This window comes from Pan paniscus, chromosome 1 (genome assembly GCF_029289425.2).
Source record: "Pan paniscus chromosome 1, NHGRI_mPanPan1-v2.0_pri, whole genome shotgun sequence".
Classification (NCBI taxonomy): Eukaryota; Metazoa; Chordata; class Mammalia; order Primates; family Hominidae; genus Pan; species Pan paniscus.
The window spans coordinates 46624065-46645122 of NC_073249.2; the positions used below are offsets into that span (position 1 = coordinate 46624065).

Here is a 21058-nt window from a genome sequence, read left to right on the forward strand (position 1 = left end):
GATGACCTTATCAATGGATCTGGAATATTCAAGTCTATTGGCTCACAAAGATCTAAGGCAGCTTATACTGCCCCTGTTAACTCCCAGTATTAGGTTATAATCAAATATTGCTGGCCTGAGAGCCATTCTGTTTCCATCAAGTGGTTTATCTCTATTTTGATCTATTGTATGTTGATTTTATAGTTTTAACTCCCAGGAGGACATTATTGCTCTCATTTTCAGTATTGAAAACATTATTTGATTTTGAAGGAAGTCGAGTCTTTAGCCTGCCTCTTATAAATATATAAATTTATCCAAGTTGTGGTTGTTAAAATTGACATTTTCTTTGCTCATTAGCAAATAAATAAAATGTATTTCACTTGCTTATTAAAATAACCACATTTTTCAGGCAGGTTTATTTTTATAATGTAGACCTAGCATAGAAGTAAAATAAACAAATTAAAGCCTTGTTTTTTATCTGCCAGCTTGATGATTGACCAAGTATACTTGATGTTTTCAGTGTCACCTAGAACGTAATTTTCTTTATTTTCAGGAATGTAGTAAGCCACAAGAAGCATTTGGCTTTGAACAAGCAGCCAGGGACTATACCCTCCGTACTTTTGGGGAAATGGCAGATGCGTTCAAATCTGATTACTTCAACATGCCAGTCCATGTATGTACATATATACTGCTTTGATTTAGGATTGTAATAGCTTTTGGAGAAAAGTGTACCTGAAGACCCATTTTTAGTTGAGGCCTCACTCTAGTAGGCATTGTCACACAGAAAGCAGAATGAAACCTTTAATTTGTTTTGTGGTATTTAAAATTTCACAATACTTTAAAAAGCATTCTAATTTTTTATTTTAGAATTTCTCTAAAGATACCTCTTCCACACAGATTATACAGCACCAGTAATAGAACACTAATAAAGAAAATCACCAGCAATCATTTTGGCCCAACAAATATAAAGAATTCTTCACAAAATGTATTAAATGACTGCTGTGTGCCAAGGTGTACTATGCATTGGGAACACATTTGTTGTATATTGTTATGTAATCATAAGTTAGTATTATAAATTTCAGGATGAGTCCATTTTTAATTCCCCTTTATGCACTTTGAAGCATAAGCATTTTCCATTCAGCATTTAATACTCCATCAAATGAGTACACCAAAATGTAATGCTTTAATTCTGGATATTTAAGCTATGATTTTTGTCACTACTAATAAAGCACTGCAGCAAACCCTTTATGCATGTAGTACTCTTTAATTGGATGATTTTCTTGGGATGATTATTGAGGTCAGATGAGAGTCATTCTCCCTCATTCCATCCCAGTTGCTGTATCAATTTATGGATCCCAGCAATATATGAGTGAATTTGTTTTTCCCCAGCACCTCTAACATCAGCTATTAGTTACTTAAAATGTTTGCTTATTTAATGGACTTAAATTTATACTCCATTTGAATTTTCAGTTCTCTTGACTTCCTTATGTGTTATAATATTTGCCAATATGTTTGCTTAACCAATCCTGATGACTTGCATGTAACCTCTTCTATTTGTGGTTAACTGTATATTTTGACGGAATATTAGATGAGGACATTGAGGGATAGACATTTAAATGTTACCTGCCTCTGGATTTACACCAGATTAACAACAGATTGACATTTAGTCTGGTGACTCTTTATTCTAAGGGCGTGCTGCTACAAGTTGCTCCTTTTGTCATATCATATATACTGGAGGTCCCCAACCACCCTTTCCCAACCTGGCCATTGACCAATACCAGTCGGTGGCCTGTTAGGAACAGGGCCACACAGCAGGAGGTGATCAGTGGGCAAACATTACACCCGAGCTCTGCATCCTGTCAGATCAGTGGCTGCATTAGAGTCTCATAGGAGGGCAAACCCTATTGTGAACTGCCTATGCAAAGGATCTAGGTTGCATGTTCCTTATGAGAATCTAATCCCCCCACCTCCCAGCCCTTGCGCCCTGCCCTTCCCCATCCATGGAAAAATTGCCTTCCATGAAACCCATCCCTGGCGCCAAAAACACAGGGACACTGGCGACCACTGCTATATACTGTCTTTTTTGTGTTGGTTGCCTACATTGCTCTCAGACAGGTCCAGTGAAAAGAATGAAAGGATGGACTCAGGTAATGTATTTGAAAGCATCTCAAAGTATAAAGCATCATTGAAACAACAAACCTTATTACTGTGCTATTGTCAACTGTACAGTGCTGTACGTCATTCAGACACAACTAACCATTATTACTATACAGTTTATGTTACATTTTTTGAAACACAGAAATATCTCCCAGTCATAAATAATTGCTTTCCTTGGCTCCCTTTTACAGTTGTGGCCTGGCTGGTGATAGAGGAACATAAATTCCTTTTAGACAGTAGAGGTTTCCTGAATTGCCTAAGATCAATTATAGAACATTATAGACACAATTTTTCCTTAGGATGCTGTTCTTTGATTCCCATCACTGAGCTTAATTGGTCACAGACAGTTTGTGAGGAAACTCATTTTTTCTATTCCTTGTATTTCCAGATGGTCCCCACAGAGCTTGTTGAGAAAGAATTTTGGAGACTAGTAAGCACTATTGAGGAGGATGTCACAGTGGAATATGGAGCTGACATTGCCTCAAAGGAATTTGGCAGTGGCTTTCCTGTCCGAGATGGGAAAATCAAACTCTCACCTGAGGAAGAGGTAGGCATATAAGTGGCTTGGAAATTGAGGTATTTATTGAAATTCTGTTTGGTTGGCTTGAAGTAACTTATGATTACTTTTAGCAAATCCTTAATTACCAGATTTTTAATGATTTCAAGAAAAGTAGAAAGAGCCTACAGAAGAATTCTAGTCCTATGTCACTATATTGTGGTCATAGGGGAAAATTACTTATCACCCTTTGCCTTCAGATTTTATAACCTTGGTTTCTCCTTCTGAAGAAAACCTGAAGGCCTGAGACCAGGTCTATTTATTTTTGAACTTTAATATTTTTGAGTATTTTTTTCCATACTAGCGAACTCTTAGGAAGAGTTCTGTTTCTATCTTGGTAGGAAAGTGTGATTTTTTTTTTTTTTTTTGGTAGTTTTCTTTGAAAGTATTACATATGATCAGAAAAGTACATAGTTATATGTATACAGACTGATGAATTTCCACAAACTGAACACACCCATGTAACCAGCACTAACTAAAACAAGAAATAGGATATTCCCAGCACCCCAGAAGTTCCCTTTTTGCCCGCTCTCCTTCACTACTTTTCCTCTTTCAGGACAAGCACTATGCCCTCAGGATAATCACTATCCTGACTTCTAACACTATAGATTAGTTTGCCTGATTTTGAACTTTGTTAAAGTGGACTCATGGCTTATGTTCCTCTATGTATATTTAAAAAGAGACAGATACAGAAGTATGTGCTGTGTGAGTCCATTTATACAAAGCTCAAAACTGGGCAAAACGAATCTCTGGGCATCCTAGAAGGTCAGCATGGTGGCCCCTCCTCTTCCACATTTCTTTTTATTTTGAAGGATAATATTTTTAGCTGGCCTTCTAAAATGTTAGCATTGTATAGCTAAACCTTTATCCTCTTTTGTCTTCTTATTTTTAGGAGTATCTTGATAGTGGCTGGAATTTGAACAACATGCCAGTGATGGAGCAGTCTGTCCTTGCACATATTACTGCTGATATATGTGGCATGAAACTTCCTTGGTTGTATGTGGGAATGTGCTTTTCTTCATTCTGTTGGCATATTGAAGACCACTGGAGCTATTCAATTAACTACTTGCACTGGTGAGAAGTTCCAAAAAGAACCCATGAGTAGTATGCATGCTGGATAGGAAAACTTTCCTTTTCAGTGCAGATGTGTCTTAACTGTGTCTGAAGAGCATTGAACTACTTTTTTCCCTAAGGTTTTTCACTTCTGTTAGAACAGGCATCCTGACAAGTTAAGACAGTGGTTCTTAAGATTCCTAGAGCATCCATGAATTCCCTGAAATTGCACACACACTACTTTGCAAGAACAACGTATTTCTGGGGGAAGGGTAGTTTTTATCTGAAGTAAGGAAGTCTTTGTCTAGGCCGGGTGCAGTGGCTCACGCCTATAATCCCAGCACTTTGGGAGGCCAAGATGGGCGGATCACCTGAGGTCAGGAGTTCGAGACCAGCCTGGCCAACATGGAGAAACCCCGTCTCTACTAAAAATATGAAAATTAGCTGGGTGTGGTGGTGAGCACCTATAATCCCAGCTACTTGGGAGGCGGAGGGTGGAGAATCACTTGATCCTGGGAGGCAGAGGTTGCAGTGAGCCAAGAGACCGCACCATTGCACTCCTGCCTGGGCAACAGAGCGAAACTCTGCCTCAGAACAAAAAGAAGTCTTTACCTATAGAAAAAACATATTCTAAATAAAAGTTACTTTTACTATAGAAAATCCCATTTGGTGGCAGTGGTAGCCTGGATACCCCTTTGGGAGAAGCGTGAATTATAGTAGGTACCACAGTGTCCTCCAGGTCTGTGTAATGACTAGCCTCTCTTTTGTTGTGTTGAATTCAGGTATCACTATGCACAGTAGAGTGAGCCTTATCTTGGTGTGCACATTGAGGGGGCAAGGCGGGAGGGATGTGCAGATATTTGGGCTTCTTTACTTTTTAAACTCTTCAAGCCATTTCTTCACATCTGTTTTCTTCTCTATTTTTCTTCTAAATATAAAAATATTTGAAAATCTGTAACTCACTCAAATCCTCACACAAGGAATTTGAGGATGTACCACAAGAAGGAGAATTGGCATATATATGTATAGAATTAATTCTGCTTCCCTAGGCAGTTTCTCCCAGCTGTAAAATGAATATTATATTTACCATACCTCACAGGGATGATACAGATAAATTGTTTGATAATTTAAAGTCCTTTGAAGAATAAGAATTCCTTAGAAATGCTAATTGCCTTATTAGTGTTTGATTTAACCTCGTCTGCCAGAATGGGCAAGGGAAAAGAAAAATGGAGAGTTGCCTTACCCTTGTCGGTTGCTTTAGGAAACTGTGATAACAACATATCCTGAAGTGAATACGATACCTTATATTCTTAGAAATTCTGGATATTGGCTGGGCATGGTGGCTCACGCCTGTAATCTCAGCCCTAAGCTGAGGCGGGCGGTTCACCTGAGGTCAGGAGTTCGAGACCAGCCTGGCAACATGGTGAAACCCCGTGTCCACTAAAAATACAAAAATTAGCTGGGCATGATAGTGCACGCCTGTAATACTAGCTACTCGGGAGGCTGAGGCAGGAGAATTGCTTGAACCTGGGAGGCGGAGGTTGCAGTGAGCCAAGATTGCGTCATTGCACTTCAGCATGGACAACACAGCAAGACTCAGTCTCAAAAAAAAAAACACAAAAAAAACAACAACAAAAGAGAAATTCTAGGTGTCTGCATTTTCTAAAGAGTCAGATAAAAATGAGAGTGGGGAGAGGGACTTCAGATGGAAAGTCTTCTGTTCATTCATACTTGAAGGGGGAAAATGCATTACATATGTTCACATCACATTTCTTTCTTTTTTTTTTTTTTTGAGATGGAGTCTTGCTCTTGTCACCCAGGCAGGAATGCAATGGTGCGATCTCTGCTCACTGGATCCTCCACCTCCTGGGGTCAAGTGAATCTTCTGCCTCAGCCTCCCAAGTAGCTTGGATTACAGGTGCCTGCCACCATGCCTGGCTAATTTTGTATTTTTAATAGAGATGGGGTTTCACCATGTTGGCCAGGCTGGTCTTAAACTCCTGACCTCGTGATCTACCCACCTCAGTCTCCCAAAGTGCTGGGATTACAGACGTGAGCCACAGCACCCGGCTCACATTCACATTTCTAATGATATTTCGTCAGTTTGCGGATTCCTTTTTTGCATAGTCTTACAAAGCCGAGTCTGAAAAATATGAACTGGTAACCCATTTTGTTTGTGTTGGTGTTGCAGATTGATTTATTTTTATAATCTATTTCCAGGGGTGAGCCAAAAACCTGGTATGGAGTCCCAGGGTATGCTGCTGAGCAGCTAGAAAATGTAATGAAGAAACTAGCTCCAGAACTCTTTGTGTCCCAGCCGGATCTCCTCCATCAGCTTGTGACCATCATGAACCCCAATACCCTGATGACTCATGAAGTGCCTGTATGTTCTGGGTTAATCCTCCTGCCACTCAAGCTTAATTCACCACTTCTCTTTTTCCTTTTTATTCACTTTTTTATGATGTTGATTTAGTTCTGTGTTTTCCATAGCATGACTTGATAGCAGAAACAGCTGTTTTGCTGCAGTACTGTACATTTACTCAGTAGGACTGGATCCTTAGATACCATAAAAACTAATTTGTTGCAGCTGATAACTAGATTGCTAAACAGCCTTCCTTTGCAAGTAATAATTGCAATTCATTGGTTTTAGTATATTTATAAGTAAAAATTTATTTCAAGGTCTTGAGCTTGTATTTTAGGGTGCCCAGTCTGACTGAAAAGTCTAGAGGTTGCTAAATGAAGTGACAACTATACAGTCATGGGAAACCTAACAACAGGGATATGTTCTGAGAAATGCGTTGCTAGGTGATTTTGTTGTCATGTGAACTTCATGGAGTGTACTTACACAAACCTAGATGGTATAGCCAACTACACACCTAGGCTGTATGGTGTAGGCTATTGCTGCTGGGCTACAAATTTGTACAGCATGTTACTGTACTGAATACCTTAGATAGCTGTAACACAATAGTAAGGATTTGTGTATTTAAATGTATCTAAACAGAAAAGGTACAGTGAAAATATGGTATTATAATCTTACAGACCACCATTGATATGTGGTCTGTCTGTGACCAAAATGTTGTTACATGGTGCACAACTATACTGGCTTCCTTTTGGAGAATACTCTGGACATTTGGGAGGCCATATTGAAATGTATGAAGAGTCCATCTTAGCTAAATAAAATGTAAATGATACATTTACAGTGTTAAAGTGAACTTGTTGTGACCTAAAGTTTATGCTTTTGGGTTCATAGGCTAGTCAATGGAGACAACAGAAAGGACTTTCATTTGAGGCATTATAAGTTATGCATGAACCATAGCTTAGAAAGTAATCACCAGTAAGCACCACAATCTCACCATCTCCTCATAGTTGGTATTTTTTCTCATAATATTTTTCTTTCCTCATGTTGACTGTTTTTTCCAATTTGTTAAGAGTAGATTGCTTTAATTGAGACCTGACCCTGGTTCTTTAATAATTGAGCAAACTTTCTGGAGTTAGATTCTGGACCTACAGAGATAGATGAATGAACTCCTTGTGCATTTAGGGATTCATAATCTGAAGTAAAAGATAATGTTTATACAGATAATACAAGGGTGGTGTGGTTTGACAGTGGTGACAACTATGAGACTGATCTAATAACTCTATTGAGAATCAGAAAGGGCTCTTAAATGAGATGACATCTGTAGTAGGAGCTGGAACTCTGATAAATTATCACATGTTTGGCAGAGTCAGGGAAGGAGGAAGTATTCCAAGTAGAAGATATGGTGTTCCTGTGATGGGTAGTAGTCTTTACACAGAACCCTGAAGGCCGTATTACTACACAGATGGCTGGTCTCCACCCCTAGAATTTCTGATCCTGTTATTTTGTTAGTCTGAGTGGGGCTTCAGGATTTGCATTTCCAACAAGCTCCTAGTGGATGTTGATGCTTTTGTTCTGGGGGACCGTACACTAGGTAAGCATTGGTGTAGAAATGTAGATGCTTGAAAAGGAATCTAATATTATTATATAATAATAAGCTCAGTATAAGGATTTATGTGCCTAGAGCAATATAGGTACTTTTGGGGTGAGGGTGGTGGTAGGAAGAAGGGAATGATGGGAGGTAAGTTTGAGTTCCAAATGAGGAGGACCTCTGTATGTTATGAGATTCTTGAAATAGAGTGGGATTGCTTTAATTGGTGGTAGAAGATGCTACTTGAGGGGTAATAATAATATATTAGGATATTCTTAATTGCAGCTGTTTTTAAAAGTTATACCTTGAACCTTAATATGGCCACATTTTTGTTTTGTGTTCAGATACTAATCAACTTTGGTAGTCTGGGATACTGCTCCATCTTGTGACATAAATTAGTATCTCTAGGTGATATTCTACTGTAATAATTTGTTTTTTCTGGCTCAATTTCAGAAAACTGCCTTTTTTTGAAAATTATCTAATAGACTGTGTCCAGATTGTCTTTAGTAACAATGTCACTCTTTAAGAAACTCAAAAATCTTCAATTTCTGTCTCTTTAGGTTTACCGAACTAATCAGTGTGCTGGGGAGTTTGTGATTACATTTCCAAGAGCCTACCACAGTGGTTTTAACCAGGGTTTTAATTTTGCTGAGGCTGTTAACTTCTGCACTGTTGATTGGGTATGTAATTACAATGTAGTTAACCTTTTCAAATTTATTGTTTTTCCTGAGGAAATGGAATATAATGTTTTAAAGTGTCATGTGGGCTGGGTGCGGTGGCTCATGCCTATAATCCCAGCACTTTCGGAAGCCAAGGTGGGCAGATCACCTGAGGTCAGGAGTTCGAGACCAGCCTGGCCAACATGGTGAAGCCCCATCTCTACTAAAAATACAAAAATTAGGCGTGGCGGTGGGCGCCTGTAATCCCAATTACTTGGGAGGCTGAGGCAGGAGAATCACTTGAACCCAGGAGGTGGAGGTCGCAGTGAGCCAAGGTCACGCCATTGCACTCCAGCCTGGGCAACAGAATGAAACTCTGTCTCAAAAAAATAAATAAATGTCACACGGATAGTTGCCTTGACCCATTACTGCTCAGCTGGTCAGTCTGCAAATTGTTTACCAGTCCACAATGAGATAAAGCACTTGTACCACAGTGTAAATCAAGCATGAATTACCTAAGCATACTGCTTAGTTCAGCTGATGTTTTTTCTTTTGTAGCAAGACTTTGTTGATGAAGAATGGAGTCTATTGATTTACATTCTGGCTGAAGCTCAGTATCTCATTGCAAACTGATAAATAATTCCAGTCTAAAGGCTTTGTGTAGTACTAGCTTACATTATCTGCAGTACAGCAATTTAAGGACACATTTGGTTTCATTAGTTGTAAAGTTTAATTTTTATATTTGTATTAATACTTTTCATTTACCTAAAAAGTTCTAGATTAAGTGGTGTTAAAGCTAATGAATTATAACTTTGTTATAATGGCACTTGCTATATCTATACTTATTTCCCATTAAGTAGTTTTTCAGAGTATTATTCCCTGAAGTAGGTTGATCATACCAGTTCAGCACAATTATTTCAGGAAATATATAAGGTCATACTTCTAATTAGATTCTACATTGTTGTAAATACTAATACATTGTTAATAAGCTGGGTCTTTTTTTTTTTTAAACCACTTTTTAATTAAGATATGTAAGATTACAGATCTTTGGGATGCAAAGATAAATAAGGCCTAGGGCCTAGGCTAGGAATTTTATGAGTCTGGTGTTTTGTTTGTTTTTTAAATTTTTTTGAGACAGTCTCGCTCTGTCACCCAGGCTGGAGTGCAGTGGTGCAATCATGGCTCATTGCAGCCTCGACCTCCCAGGCTCAAGCAATCCTTCCACGTCAGCCTCCAGAGTAGATGGGACTACAGGCGTGCACCGCCACACCCGACTAATGTTTATATTTGTTTGTAGAGATGGGATTTCACCATACTGCACAGGCTGGTCTCCAATTCTTAGACTCAAGCAAGGCTTGGCCTCCCAAAGTGTTGGAATTACAGGTGTGAGCCATCTGCCTGGCCCAGAGTCTGGTTTTAGGGTTGGTAAATGATACGTGTTAAGACCCATAGTGTGATGTTAGGTAATTTGATGATAATGGGTCAGAGGTGTTTGGAAATAGAAGAAAGATGAATGTTATTTTTTTCTTTCCATGTTTTGATACAGCTGCCATTAGGCCGACAGTGTGTGGAGCATTATCGCTTGCTTCATCGATATTGTGTATTTTCCCACGATGAGATGATCTGCAAGATGGCTTCCAAGGCTGATGTACTAGATGTTGTAGTGGCTTCAACTGTTCAGAAAGACATGGCCATTATGATTGAGGATGAGAAAGCTTTAAGAGAAACTGTCCGTAAATTGGTAAGGCTTATGGAAATCCAACTGCATGTTGTCATTGGGTATTATTTAGTAAAATTTTTACGCACTTTAATATCATTTTAAGCAGTCTTCTTAAAGCCTGTTTTCTTTGAGGCCATTGTAATAGATGTATAGTAGTATCTCGTGGTTTTAATTTTTATTCACTATCTTATTTGCCACATGTACATATGTCTCTTTGAAGTAGCTGTTCAAATGTCTTGCCCCTTTAAAAAAAATGTTTTGTAGAAACAGGGTCTCACTATGTTGCCCAGGCTGGTCTCAAACTCCTGGGTTCAAGCTATCCACCCAACTCAACCTCCCAACGTGCTGGGATTACAGGCGTGAGCCACCACACCCGGCTTGCCCTTTATTTTTTTAAAACATTTGATTTTTGTAATAATTCTTTATGTATTCTGCATACCAGTTTTTTTTTAATCAGATAGGTGTTTTGCTAATGTTTTCTCCCAGTCTGTGGCTTGTCTTTGATTTTCCTACCAGTGTCTTTCAGCAAGCAGGAGTTTTTCATTTTGATGAAGTCCAGTTTGTTAATTATTTTCTTGTGTGAATCATGTTTTTTTGGTTTCCTATTTAATAAATCTTGCCTAATCCAAAGTTACAAAGATTTTCTCCTACAAAGTCATCTAGAATTTCATAGTTTCAAGTTTTACATTTAGGTCTTTCATCTATTTCAAGTAATTTTTGTTTTTCAAAAATATGAGTCAAGGTTCATTTTTTTGCATGTGGATATCTAGTTCTTCCAGCAGCATTTCTTGAAAAGACTATCTTTTCTTCATTAAATTGCTTTGGCACCTTTGTTGAAAATCAATTCACCACATAAGTATGGGTCTATTTCTGGACTCTTGTGTTCTGGTGATCTATGCATCTATTCTATTGCTAGTACTAAATGGTCTTGATTATTGTAGCTTTCTAAGAAGTCTTGAAATCAGGTAGTATGAGTCTTCTAACTTTGTTTTTTTTAAAAAATTGTTTTATCTCTTTTACTTTTTTTAATGTACATTTTAGAATCAGCTTATTGATTTCTACCAAATCAATTCCTGTTGGAATTTTGATTGAGACTGCATGAAACTATGGATAGTTTGGGGGAGAATTGATATCTTAATAATATTGAGTATAATTTTATATTGCATGTTTTTTGGCACTATTATAAATTGTACTTTTAAAAACTTTGAATTTCTAATTGTTTATTGCTAGTATTTAGAGAGACAATTGACTTGTATATTGACCTTGTCTCCTGAGACCTTGCTAAAGTCACTTAATTCCCAGTAGCTTTTTCATGGATTCTTTTGGAATAATAATATATGCAAATAGTAATACTGTTTAAAAAAAAAAATATGTGCCTTTTTGGGTAGAATCCTGGAATATTGGCTCTCTGCAGCCCATTTACATTTTAACAGCAGGTTACCTACCTTACCCTCTTATATTTTACAGTTGGGGGAAAATAGTGCCCAGAGGGTTTAAGTAACTTACCAAAGTCTTACATCAAAAATGGTAGCTCATTTTTAGAACTCTGAGACTTTTTCCATATATGGAATTTACAAATTAAAATTAGGTATGAACTACATGATTGATTCTCAATTAAAATCCATGGAGTTGGTCCTTAATCTTATTGTAAACAAAAATGTTAACTTTCTCCATCCCATGAAGTCCTTTTTAATGACCAATTCAAGAATAAAACCAAAATCTAATTAGCATTTTCCTTACCTTCCTCATCTTTGTTGGCCCATATAATTGGCAGATATGAAATAGTTAAAAGGTTAAAATACAGGATAACAGAATAAAAGAAAGAAGCCCAGTAGTTCATAAACGACTGGCATTCTCAAGGCTGGATTAGGATCCAGTTTTAGATAGGGAAAAAAGGTGATAGAAGTATGGTCTTTAAATGACAAAAGGTATATCCAAGAAGGGTTCTCTAGATGTTCGGTGGTACAGATTATGTTGAAATTTACTGGTTCAAGACCTTATTTTTCCTGACAGTCTTTTAGGAGGAAATGTTTAATTATGACTTTAGTCTTTCCTATTGCACAAATTTTCTAACTATTCAGTTAATGATATCCTTTCACATAACTTCCTGTAAAAGGCTGAGAGACCACTCAGCATCTTCCCAAACTCAATTTCTGCATGATAGTCTTTTCCACTCGTCCCATCTTCTTTCCTTTTATTTTTGTCCTTTTAATAGATAATCCATATTTCCTCAGAAGTAGGAAACATATTCCTTTCTTTTACTCTTATCTATACCTCTTATCTATACCCAAAAAGTGGACAAGGCTAATTTGTAGTAGAACAGATAACTAATCTCAGTAGTTTTACAGTCCTATGGTGTTCATACTCAGATCAAAATGACCAAACATAAGGACCTGCCTTGTCTGAAAAGGAGATCTCCCTAGACAAATTAACTTGCCTATATTTGCTAGGTCATTTGTTTCTTTGTATGCCACACATTTTTAATCATGCATCACTATTTTGGTAAAGCTTTTTTTTTTTTTTTCAGACTCAAGTACTACTGCATGTTTGTCTTGGGCTGGTGGATTATATTATCCTTTGGAGGTCTCTCTAAAGTATACTTTATTCTAGGGAGTGATTGATTCGGAAAGAATGGATTTTGAGCTGTTGCCAGATGATGAACGTCAGTGTGTAAAATGCAAAACTACATGCTTCATGTCTGCCATCTCCTGTTCTTGTAAACCTGGCCTTCTTGTTTGCCTGCATCATGTAAAAGAATTGTGTTCCTGTCCTCCTTATAAATATAAATTGCGGTAAGTAGGAAGAACGATTTTTTTTTCCTATGGAAAACAGTTGATCCTTACTAAAAGCTCAATGATACCGCAGTTCTAGGGCTGAAATGTTAAGTATAAAACATCTAGTTTTCTCCAAAGCTACACGTCTCAAAGCTAAGTGTGGTGGTATTATTTCCAGGTATAGATACACGCTGGATGATCTCTACCCTATGATGAATGCATTGAAGCTTCGAGCAGAATCTTACAACGAATGGGCCTTGAATGTGAATGAAGCTTTGGAGGCAAAGATCAACAAGAAGAAAAGTATGTGATACAGAAAGTGACTTGGTGATTGGCAAATTGGGGCTTATTGTGATGTAGCCAAATTAAAGTCAACAAAACATTTCTTGAAACAGCCTGACCTCATCCTTGGTTAGCCCCTCTACATAGCCCGGTTTACAGAGCACCGGCAGAGAAGGTTTTAAAACCAAGAGTAGATAAGGCAGTTGCCCTTACATCACAGTGAAATTTTGTTATATGAGTTGTGCAACATCACTTACTTAACAAAAACGATATTGTTAGGAAACCTTTATTTTTGTCTCAGAAATAAAAATTTCACATTTCTTACAAAGATGTTGAAATCTTTAAAAAAACAAAAACAAAAACAAAGCATCTTGTGACAAAGGCAGCATGACACTAAATCAGGAGTCTCTGAAATGGTAGTTTATCACTTCTTAGTTCTAATTAAAGTTAAGGTCCCTGGCACTTGTCATTACCTTTGAAAGTCACTGCTACCCTTTTTATCTCTCTCTCTCTTTTTTCTTATGAAAATATAGTTTGTTTTTTGTTTTTTACTTTTCACCTCAGGGGTATATGTGCAAGTTTGTTACATAGATAAACTTGTGTCATGGGCGTTTGTTGTACAGATTATTTCATCATCCAGGTATTAAGCTTAGTACCCATTAGTTATTTTTCTGGAGCCTCTCCCTCCTCCTGCCCTCCACCCTCCAATAGGCTCCATTGTGTGTTGTTCCCCTGTATGTGTTCATGTGTTACTCCCCTCTATGCATCCATGTGTTTTCATCATTTAGCTCCCACTTAATAAGTGAGAATATGCAGTATTTGCTTTCCTGTTCCTAGTGTTAGTTTGCTAACTAATTGCCTCCAGTTCCATCCATGTTCCTGCAAAGGACACGAGCTCATTCTTTTTTTATGGCTGCATAGTATTCCATGGTGTATATGTACCACATTTTTCTTTATCCAGTCTATCATTGATGGGTATTTAGGTTGATTCTATGTCTTTGCTATTGTGAATAGTGTTGCAGTGAACATACACATGCATGTGTCCTTATAAATGGAATGATTTATATTCCTTTGGGTATATACCCAGTAATGGCATTGCTCGGTCAAATGGTATTTCAGTCTTTAGATCTTTGAAGAATCACCACACTGTCTTCCACAATCGTTGAACTAATTTACACTTCTACCAACAGTGTATATGCGTTCCCTTTTCTCCACAACCTTGCCAGCATGTTACTTTTTGACTTTTTAATAATAGCCATTCTGACTGGTATGAGGTGATATCTCATTGTGGTGTTTTTTTTGTTTGTTTTTGTTTTTGTTTTGAGACGGAGTCTTGCTCTGTCACCCAGACTGGAGTGCAGTGGCGCGATCTCGGCTCACTGCAACCTCCACCTCCTGGGTTCAAGCAATTCTCCTGCCTCAGCCTCCTGTGTAGCTGGGACTACAGGCATGCGCCAACATGCCCAGCTAATTTTTGTATTTTTAGTAGAGACAGGGTTTCACCATGTTAGTCAGGCTGGCCTTGAACTCCTGATCTTGTGATCTGCCTGCCTCGGCCTCCCAAAGTACTGGGATTACAGGCGTGAGCCACTGCGCCCGGCCTTTCATTGTAGTTTTGATTTGCATTTCTCTAATGATCAGTGATGTTGAGCTTTTTTTCATATGATTGTTGGCCATACGTATGTCTTCTTTTGAAAAGTATCTTTTCATATCCTTTGCCTACTTTTTAATGTTTTTTTCTTGTAAATTTGTTTTAAGTTCCTTATATATGCTGGATATTAGACCTTTGTCAGATGCACAGTTTGCAAGTATTTTCTCCCATTCTGTAGGTTGTCTATTCACTCTGATGATAGTTTCTTTTGCTGTGCAGAAGCTCTTTAATTAGATCCCATTTGTCAGTTTTTGCTTTTGTTGAAGTTGCTTTTGGCATCTTCATGAAATCTTTGCCTGTGCCTATGTCCTGACAGGTATTGCCTAGGTTGTCATCCAGGGTTTTTATAGTTTTGGGTTTTACATTTAAGTCTTTCATTCCTCTTGAGTCAATTTTTGTATATGGTGTAAGGAAGGGGTCCAGTTTTAATCTTCTGCATATGGCTAGCTGTTATTCCAGCACCATTTATTGAATAGGGAATCCTTTCTCCATTGCTTGTTTTTGTTAGATTAGTTGAAGATCAGATAGTTGTAGGTGTGCCTTTTTATTTCTGGGTTCTCTATTCTGTTCTGTTAGTCTGTGTGTCTGTTTTTGTACCAGTCCATTTCTCTTTCAGAGTGTTTTCACTTGCTTCCATTTCTGTAGCCCAACACGTAACTCCACCCGCTTTTATTTAGGGGAAAGGAGCAATATCATTGTCTCTGAGTCTACTGTGCTCTAGTAACTGAGCACACTAGTTACTCACTAACTGCAGAATAAAATGCAGGAGGAAGAAGTGGTTCAAGCCACAATAAGATTTATATTTACTTTGCTTTCATAAGTCAGTTGTTTTCTTCTTTTTGTCTATTTTAAACATGCCAGGTTTTTTTTTTTTTTTTTTTTTTTTTGAGACAGGGTCTTGCTCTGTCATCTTGACTGGAGTGCAGTGGCATGGTCGTGGCTCACTGCAGCCTTGAAATCCTGGGTTTAAGTAATCCTCCTGCTTTAGTTTGTCAAATAGTTGGGACTACAGTTGTGTGCCACCATAGCTGGCTAAGTTCTTTAATTTTGTAGAGAGGAGAGCTTGCTGTGTTGACCAGGCTGGTGTTAAACTCCTGGCCTCAAGTGATCTTCCTGCCTTGGCCTTGCAAATTGCTGGGATTTACAGGCGTGAGCCACTGTACCCGCCCTAAAACATGTCAGGTCTTAGCATTTTTATATTTAAGTTCAACTCTAGGCACTTGTTTAAAAAACTCCGTGTTCAGCCACCACCCTGCAAAAATCAAATCAACAAATTTGTTAATAATTTAAAGCATTGCAAACATTTGTAAGTTACATTTCTAGACAAGAACTGACAAAACCAGTCTCCTCTGAATTTCATACCAGTAGTAATAAACATAATGATTACAGAAAATATGACTTTTTTCTTCATTCCTAGGCCTTGTCAGCTTCAAGGCTTTAATTGAAGAATCTGAAATGAAGAAATTCCCAGACAATGATCTTTTGCGACACCTTCGCCTAGTCACACAGGATGCAGAGAAGTGTGCCTCTGTTGCGCAGCAATTGCTTAATGGCAAAAGGCAAACTAGGTATGCGCTTCTGACTGCGTGAGTTTGGATTCTTTGGCACCTATGTTTGGAAACCTGTTGTGACTCCTGTCTTGAATTTCTGTGACCACCTGGGTGTGGTGGACATGTATGTATTCTTATATGGCTTCCTTGGGCCTTTGTCTTTACAGATATCGATCTGGTGGAGGGAAATCCCAAAATCAGTTGACAGTGAATGAGCTCCGGCAGTTTGTAACACAGCTGTATGCTCTTCCATGTGTCCTCAGTCAGACACCATTACTAAAGGTAACCATAGAGGGATGTGTGGGAGAATACTTTGGCAATCCTGTATTTTGTATATAAACTTGATTGATATTACTAAGTAATCTTCTTTGATGATTAATATGTACATTTATTTGCAGATGCTTTTAATAACCCATTGAGTGGCATATGTATATAAAGAGATTATAGTAGGTCCACAGAGGGGAAATAAAGTTGGAAATTTTTACTTTGAAAGTGACCTTGGCTGGGCATGGTGGCTCACACCTGTAACCCCAGCACTTTGGGAGGCTGAGGAGGTGGATCACAAGGTCAGGAGTTCAAGACCAGTCTGACCAATATGGTGAAACCCCATCTCTACTAAAAATAGAAAAATTAGCCGGGCATGGTGGTGCATGCCTGTAGTCCCAGCTACTTGGGAGGCTGAAGCAGGAGAATCGCTTGAACCCAAGAGGCGGAGGTTGCAGAAAAAAAAAAAAGAGAAAGTGACCTCAGCTAGTTTAAGCTGGGATAAGGTGTCTGTTATAGTCACTTAGTATTTGCTGTCAGTTGGCTTATGTGTTATCTTATTTACCTATATTATTACTAAAATTAAATGGGATCTCATTGAATATGAATTTAAGATTCTAAGTTTGAAAGAAGCCAATTACTGAAATTACTGTTTTAATGCAACAACCTGTGTATTTTTTTTTTAGGATCTCTTGAATCGTGTAGAAGATTTTCAACAGCATAGTCAGAAACTACTCTCTGAGGAAATGCCTAGTGCTGCGGAGCTGCAGGACTTGCTAGATGTCAGCTTTGAATTTGATGTTGAACTTCCACAGCTTGCTGAGATGCGTATCCGTTTGGAACAAGCCCGTTGGCTAGAAGAGGTGCAGCAAGCTTGCCTAGACCCCAGCTCCCTTACTTTAGATGATATGAGACGTCTCATAGACCTAGGGGTAGGGCTGGCCCCGTATTCAGCAGTGGAGAAAGCTATGGCCCGGCTGCAGGAACTGCTCACAGTGTCAGAGCACTGGGACGACAAAGCCAAGAGTCTCCTCAAGGCCAGGTGAAAAAGCAGATTTCTCTTTCTTTGGGAAGGTTGGACAGTTATCTCCAGCTTAAACACAGAGCACAATGATTGGTCTATGGCAGGTGCTCAGTAGCTGCGGTTGTTATGCACGTGGAAGACATGTAGAAATAGCTGAGATATTTGGAGCTGCTTTGGGACCTGAGTAAAAGAATGTTAATTTTTTCTTATTTTACTGATTAAAAATGAATAATTCAATTGGACACACCTTTTCTAGAGTTGGTTTAATGAAATTTCCCTGGATCCTGTTAATATCCTGTCTTTGAGAGAGGAAAATATTTACAAATAGGTGAAGCTGTTTAAACTCACAGTTAATACGGTTCCAGGGAGTCTTAAAGAGAAATGTGTGAGAGTTAATAGGCACTGTTCTGCAAGAAAACAGTGCAGATAATTTTCAACAGGAATAGACAATGTCATTTGAAAAAAATTATTTGCCATACTGAATTTCCTTTGAAATGCTAGTTTTTTTGGTAACCATAAGAAAAATGAACCATCATATAAAATGCTAAGAAGTCTTTGTTTGCATTTTGTAGGCCACGACATTCATTGAATAGCCTTGCTACGGCAGTAAAGGAAATCGAAGAGATCCCTGCATATCTGCCCAATGGTGCGGCTCTGAAAGACTCAGTGCAGAGAGCCAGAGACTGGCTTCAGGATGTAGAGGCCCTGCAGGTTGGTTTTAAAAAGTATATACAGAATGTGTAAGTGCATCCATAAAGAGCAATATTGGAAAGTTGTGAAGAATAATATGTTGGATCTTGCTGCACAGTTTCAGTATTTTAGGGGTTGACCAGAAGACTAATTCTATTCATACTTATTTGGATGTACTTACCAGCTATTATCCTAACCAGTTGTCTCAAATATTTAAAGCTTAGACAGTGTCACCAACTTTTTCTGGGAGCTGGGGAGTCTTTCATAACAAACTTGAGTACTTGACTGCAGATTGAAGCAAAAGAGCTAACAATGAAGTAGTGAGAGAAAGTAGTTTTCTACTCTTTGATAAGTATGATTACCTCTTGTTGGCTTGTCCACAACTTTGAAGTTCAGACAATCAGTAATAGCAAATTCAGTGAATCTAGTTATATGACTAAATGCCCAACTAAGCCCCAAGGCCCAGAATTTTCATGAAGTAGTGACTTAAAAGTACCCTCCCAACCCTACAAAAGAAATAAAACCTACCCAGTTCCAAAGTAATTATCCAAAGTATCCAAAGTCATTTCCACCAAGTATTTGTGGTTTTATGCTAGATGTTATATTTATTGACCTGTATATAAGTTTAAAAAAAGAATTAAATTCACTTGTAGCATTGTTAAGGTACAAAAAGAATGCATTCTTTAATATGATTTTCCCAGTTTTCAGACGACTGGCTGAATGACTTAATTTGAAACGTGTTTGATGGGGGATGTCTTCCCTTATCTCTTATCATCATAAACCAATAGGTGTTACTGACCTATTGAGAAAAATAAAAGTCTCAAGTTCTATTTTGTTGAAGTTCTCAAATTCTAGAAATAAAAATACGATCTGGCTTTCTGAATATTTGTGTAATTTTAAGTGGTGTTAATTGGCTAATTGCTAACAAGAAATACCAAACAGGACAATTCTAGACAAATGTTTGCATCTGGGCATCTGTTCTTGTTAATAGGGAAAAGAAGATATATTGTTTGAGGAGATTACATAATTAAGGACTGACTCCAGCAAGCCAAAAACAAAAACAAAAGTATTTACTATGGACATAAACTTTGTTAAAGAGAGTTTTAGATGCAGGCACTTGTCAATGATAGTTGGTATTGTAGTAATTAGTTTTAGTTATGGTCCTCCTTTTTACTCCATGATTGCTAGCAGCCAGAAGGTGAAGTCATGTCAATAAGGAGAGGCTGACATATAAAATCAGAAAGCAAGGGCATGCTTCTGGATGAGTTTATTTCCTTCATATTTTATATGTATATGCTACTTACTATGTTTGCAACAGTGCCATTAAGGGCAAAAGGCAAGTTTTGCTTCATTCCTGAAAAAGTAGCCTACCTTTTTTTTGCATCATATATTTAAGGACTAATACACATGACTAACAACAAGGAACTACTTTCTATTTAGTGGATTATTTAAATGTTATGCAGTATTCTGCTTTACACATAGGAAGCACTCAGATTTCTAAATTAAATATCATAGGAATAGCATTAATTTATGAGTCACATTCTTAAGTGTCCATCAGAACATTTATGCCCTAACAGATTTAATTCTGTAAGAATAAATATCAAGGGCAGCAAAATATCAACCTACCCAGTCTTCCCTAGTTGTCCCAAAAATGTCCCTTATGGCTGTTTGTCTAACCCAGAAACACATGTTGCACCTAATTGTCATCTCTTTAAGTTTCTTTTAATCTTGTAGCGTTTTCCTCCCCACCCCACTTTTTCTCATGTCACTTGACTAGACAGTTATCCCATGGTATGCTCCACCTTCTGGATTTGTTTGATTGTTTCTTTGTGGAGTGTTCTGTTCTCTGTATTTCCTATAAATTGGAAGTTAGTTTTAAAGCCCTGGTGCATCGAAGTTAAACATTTTTTTAATATAATGCATTAAAATGTCAGGTAATACTGTATATTCTATATTGCATCACAACAGGAGACATATCTGGATGACCTACCATTAGTGATGCTAAGTTTTACATTGTATTGGAGCAACACCAATGCATTTCATCCTCCATAACCTTAATGCTTTTACTTTCCTAGTTTGGCTATCTCTTTCTAAAAATACAGTTCCCAGACCAGCAGTATTAGCATCGGCAACAGCAGCTTCACCTGGGAACTTGTTAGAAGTGCAAATTTATGGACCTTCCTCTGACCCACTGAATTAGAATATTTGGGGATAGGACTAAGGAAACTGTGTTTAAACAAGCCTTCCAGATGATTCTTATGCATGCTAAAGTTAGAGAACCACTGGGCTGTCTCAACTTATATTTTAGTTTCCTGAATAATTTATATTGAGTTGCTTTCATCATTGGTGAGTGGATTGGGGTAAAATATTGTTTTGTTGCTTTTTATTTGTGTAATTCAGTATGAAAGTCTTGAGTTACTACAAACCTTCATTTCTGTTGAAATTTTTTTCAAACTGTTAATAGGAACCAATGAGATGAGTGAATTTAGAAGGGTATAAATAGAACAAAGGGACCACAGTATATGCCATGTTCACATTTGTATCCTTAGAGCCTAGCACAAACTAGGTTCTCTAGGCCCAGCACAGTGGCTCACTGTAATCCCAGCACTTTGGGAGGCCAAGGTGGGAGGATTGCTTGAGGCCAGGAGTTTGAGACCAGCCTGGCCAACATGGTGAAACACCATCTCTACTAAAAATACAAAAATTAGTTGGGCGTGGTGATGGGTGCCTGTAATCCCAGCTACCCGGGAGG

At 38.0% G+C, this 21058-nt stretch overlaps 1 protein-coding gene across 5 annotated transcripts in view; it reads left to right on the plus strand.

Annotated features, from left to right (window-relative positions):
- The window catches only part of KDM5B (lysine demethylase 5B), an 80422-nt gene that overhangs the window by 50006 nt on the left and 9358 nt on the right, over window positions 1–21058 (plus strand). For all 5 annotated transcript variants that reach the window (XM_003823008.7, XM_063601454.1, XM_055109570.2 and 2 more), the window contains 12 exons: window positions 533–652; window positions 2525–2683; window positions 3585–3766; window positions 5966–6128; window positions 8253–8372; window positions 9898–10092; window positions 12682–12863; window positions 13024–13148; window positions 16196–16346; window positions 16496–16610; window positions 17279–17634; window positions 18189–18327. In XM_003823008.7, the coding sequence (XP_003823056.1) occupies window positions 533–652; window positions 2525–2683; window positions 3585–3766; window positions 5966–6128; window positions 8253–8372; window positions 9898–10092; window positions 12682–12863; window positions 13024–13148; window positions 16196–16346; window positions 16496–16610; window positions 17279–17634; window positions 18189–18327 (2007 nt within the window). The remainder of the gene's footprint in view (window positions 1–532; window positions 653–2524; window positions 2684–3584; window positions 3767–5965; window positions 6129–8252; window positions 8373–9897; window positions 10093–12681; window positions 12864–13023; window positions 13149–16195; window positions 16347–16495; window positions 16611–17278; window positions 17635–18188; window positions 18328–21058) is intronic.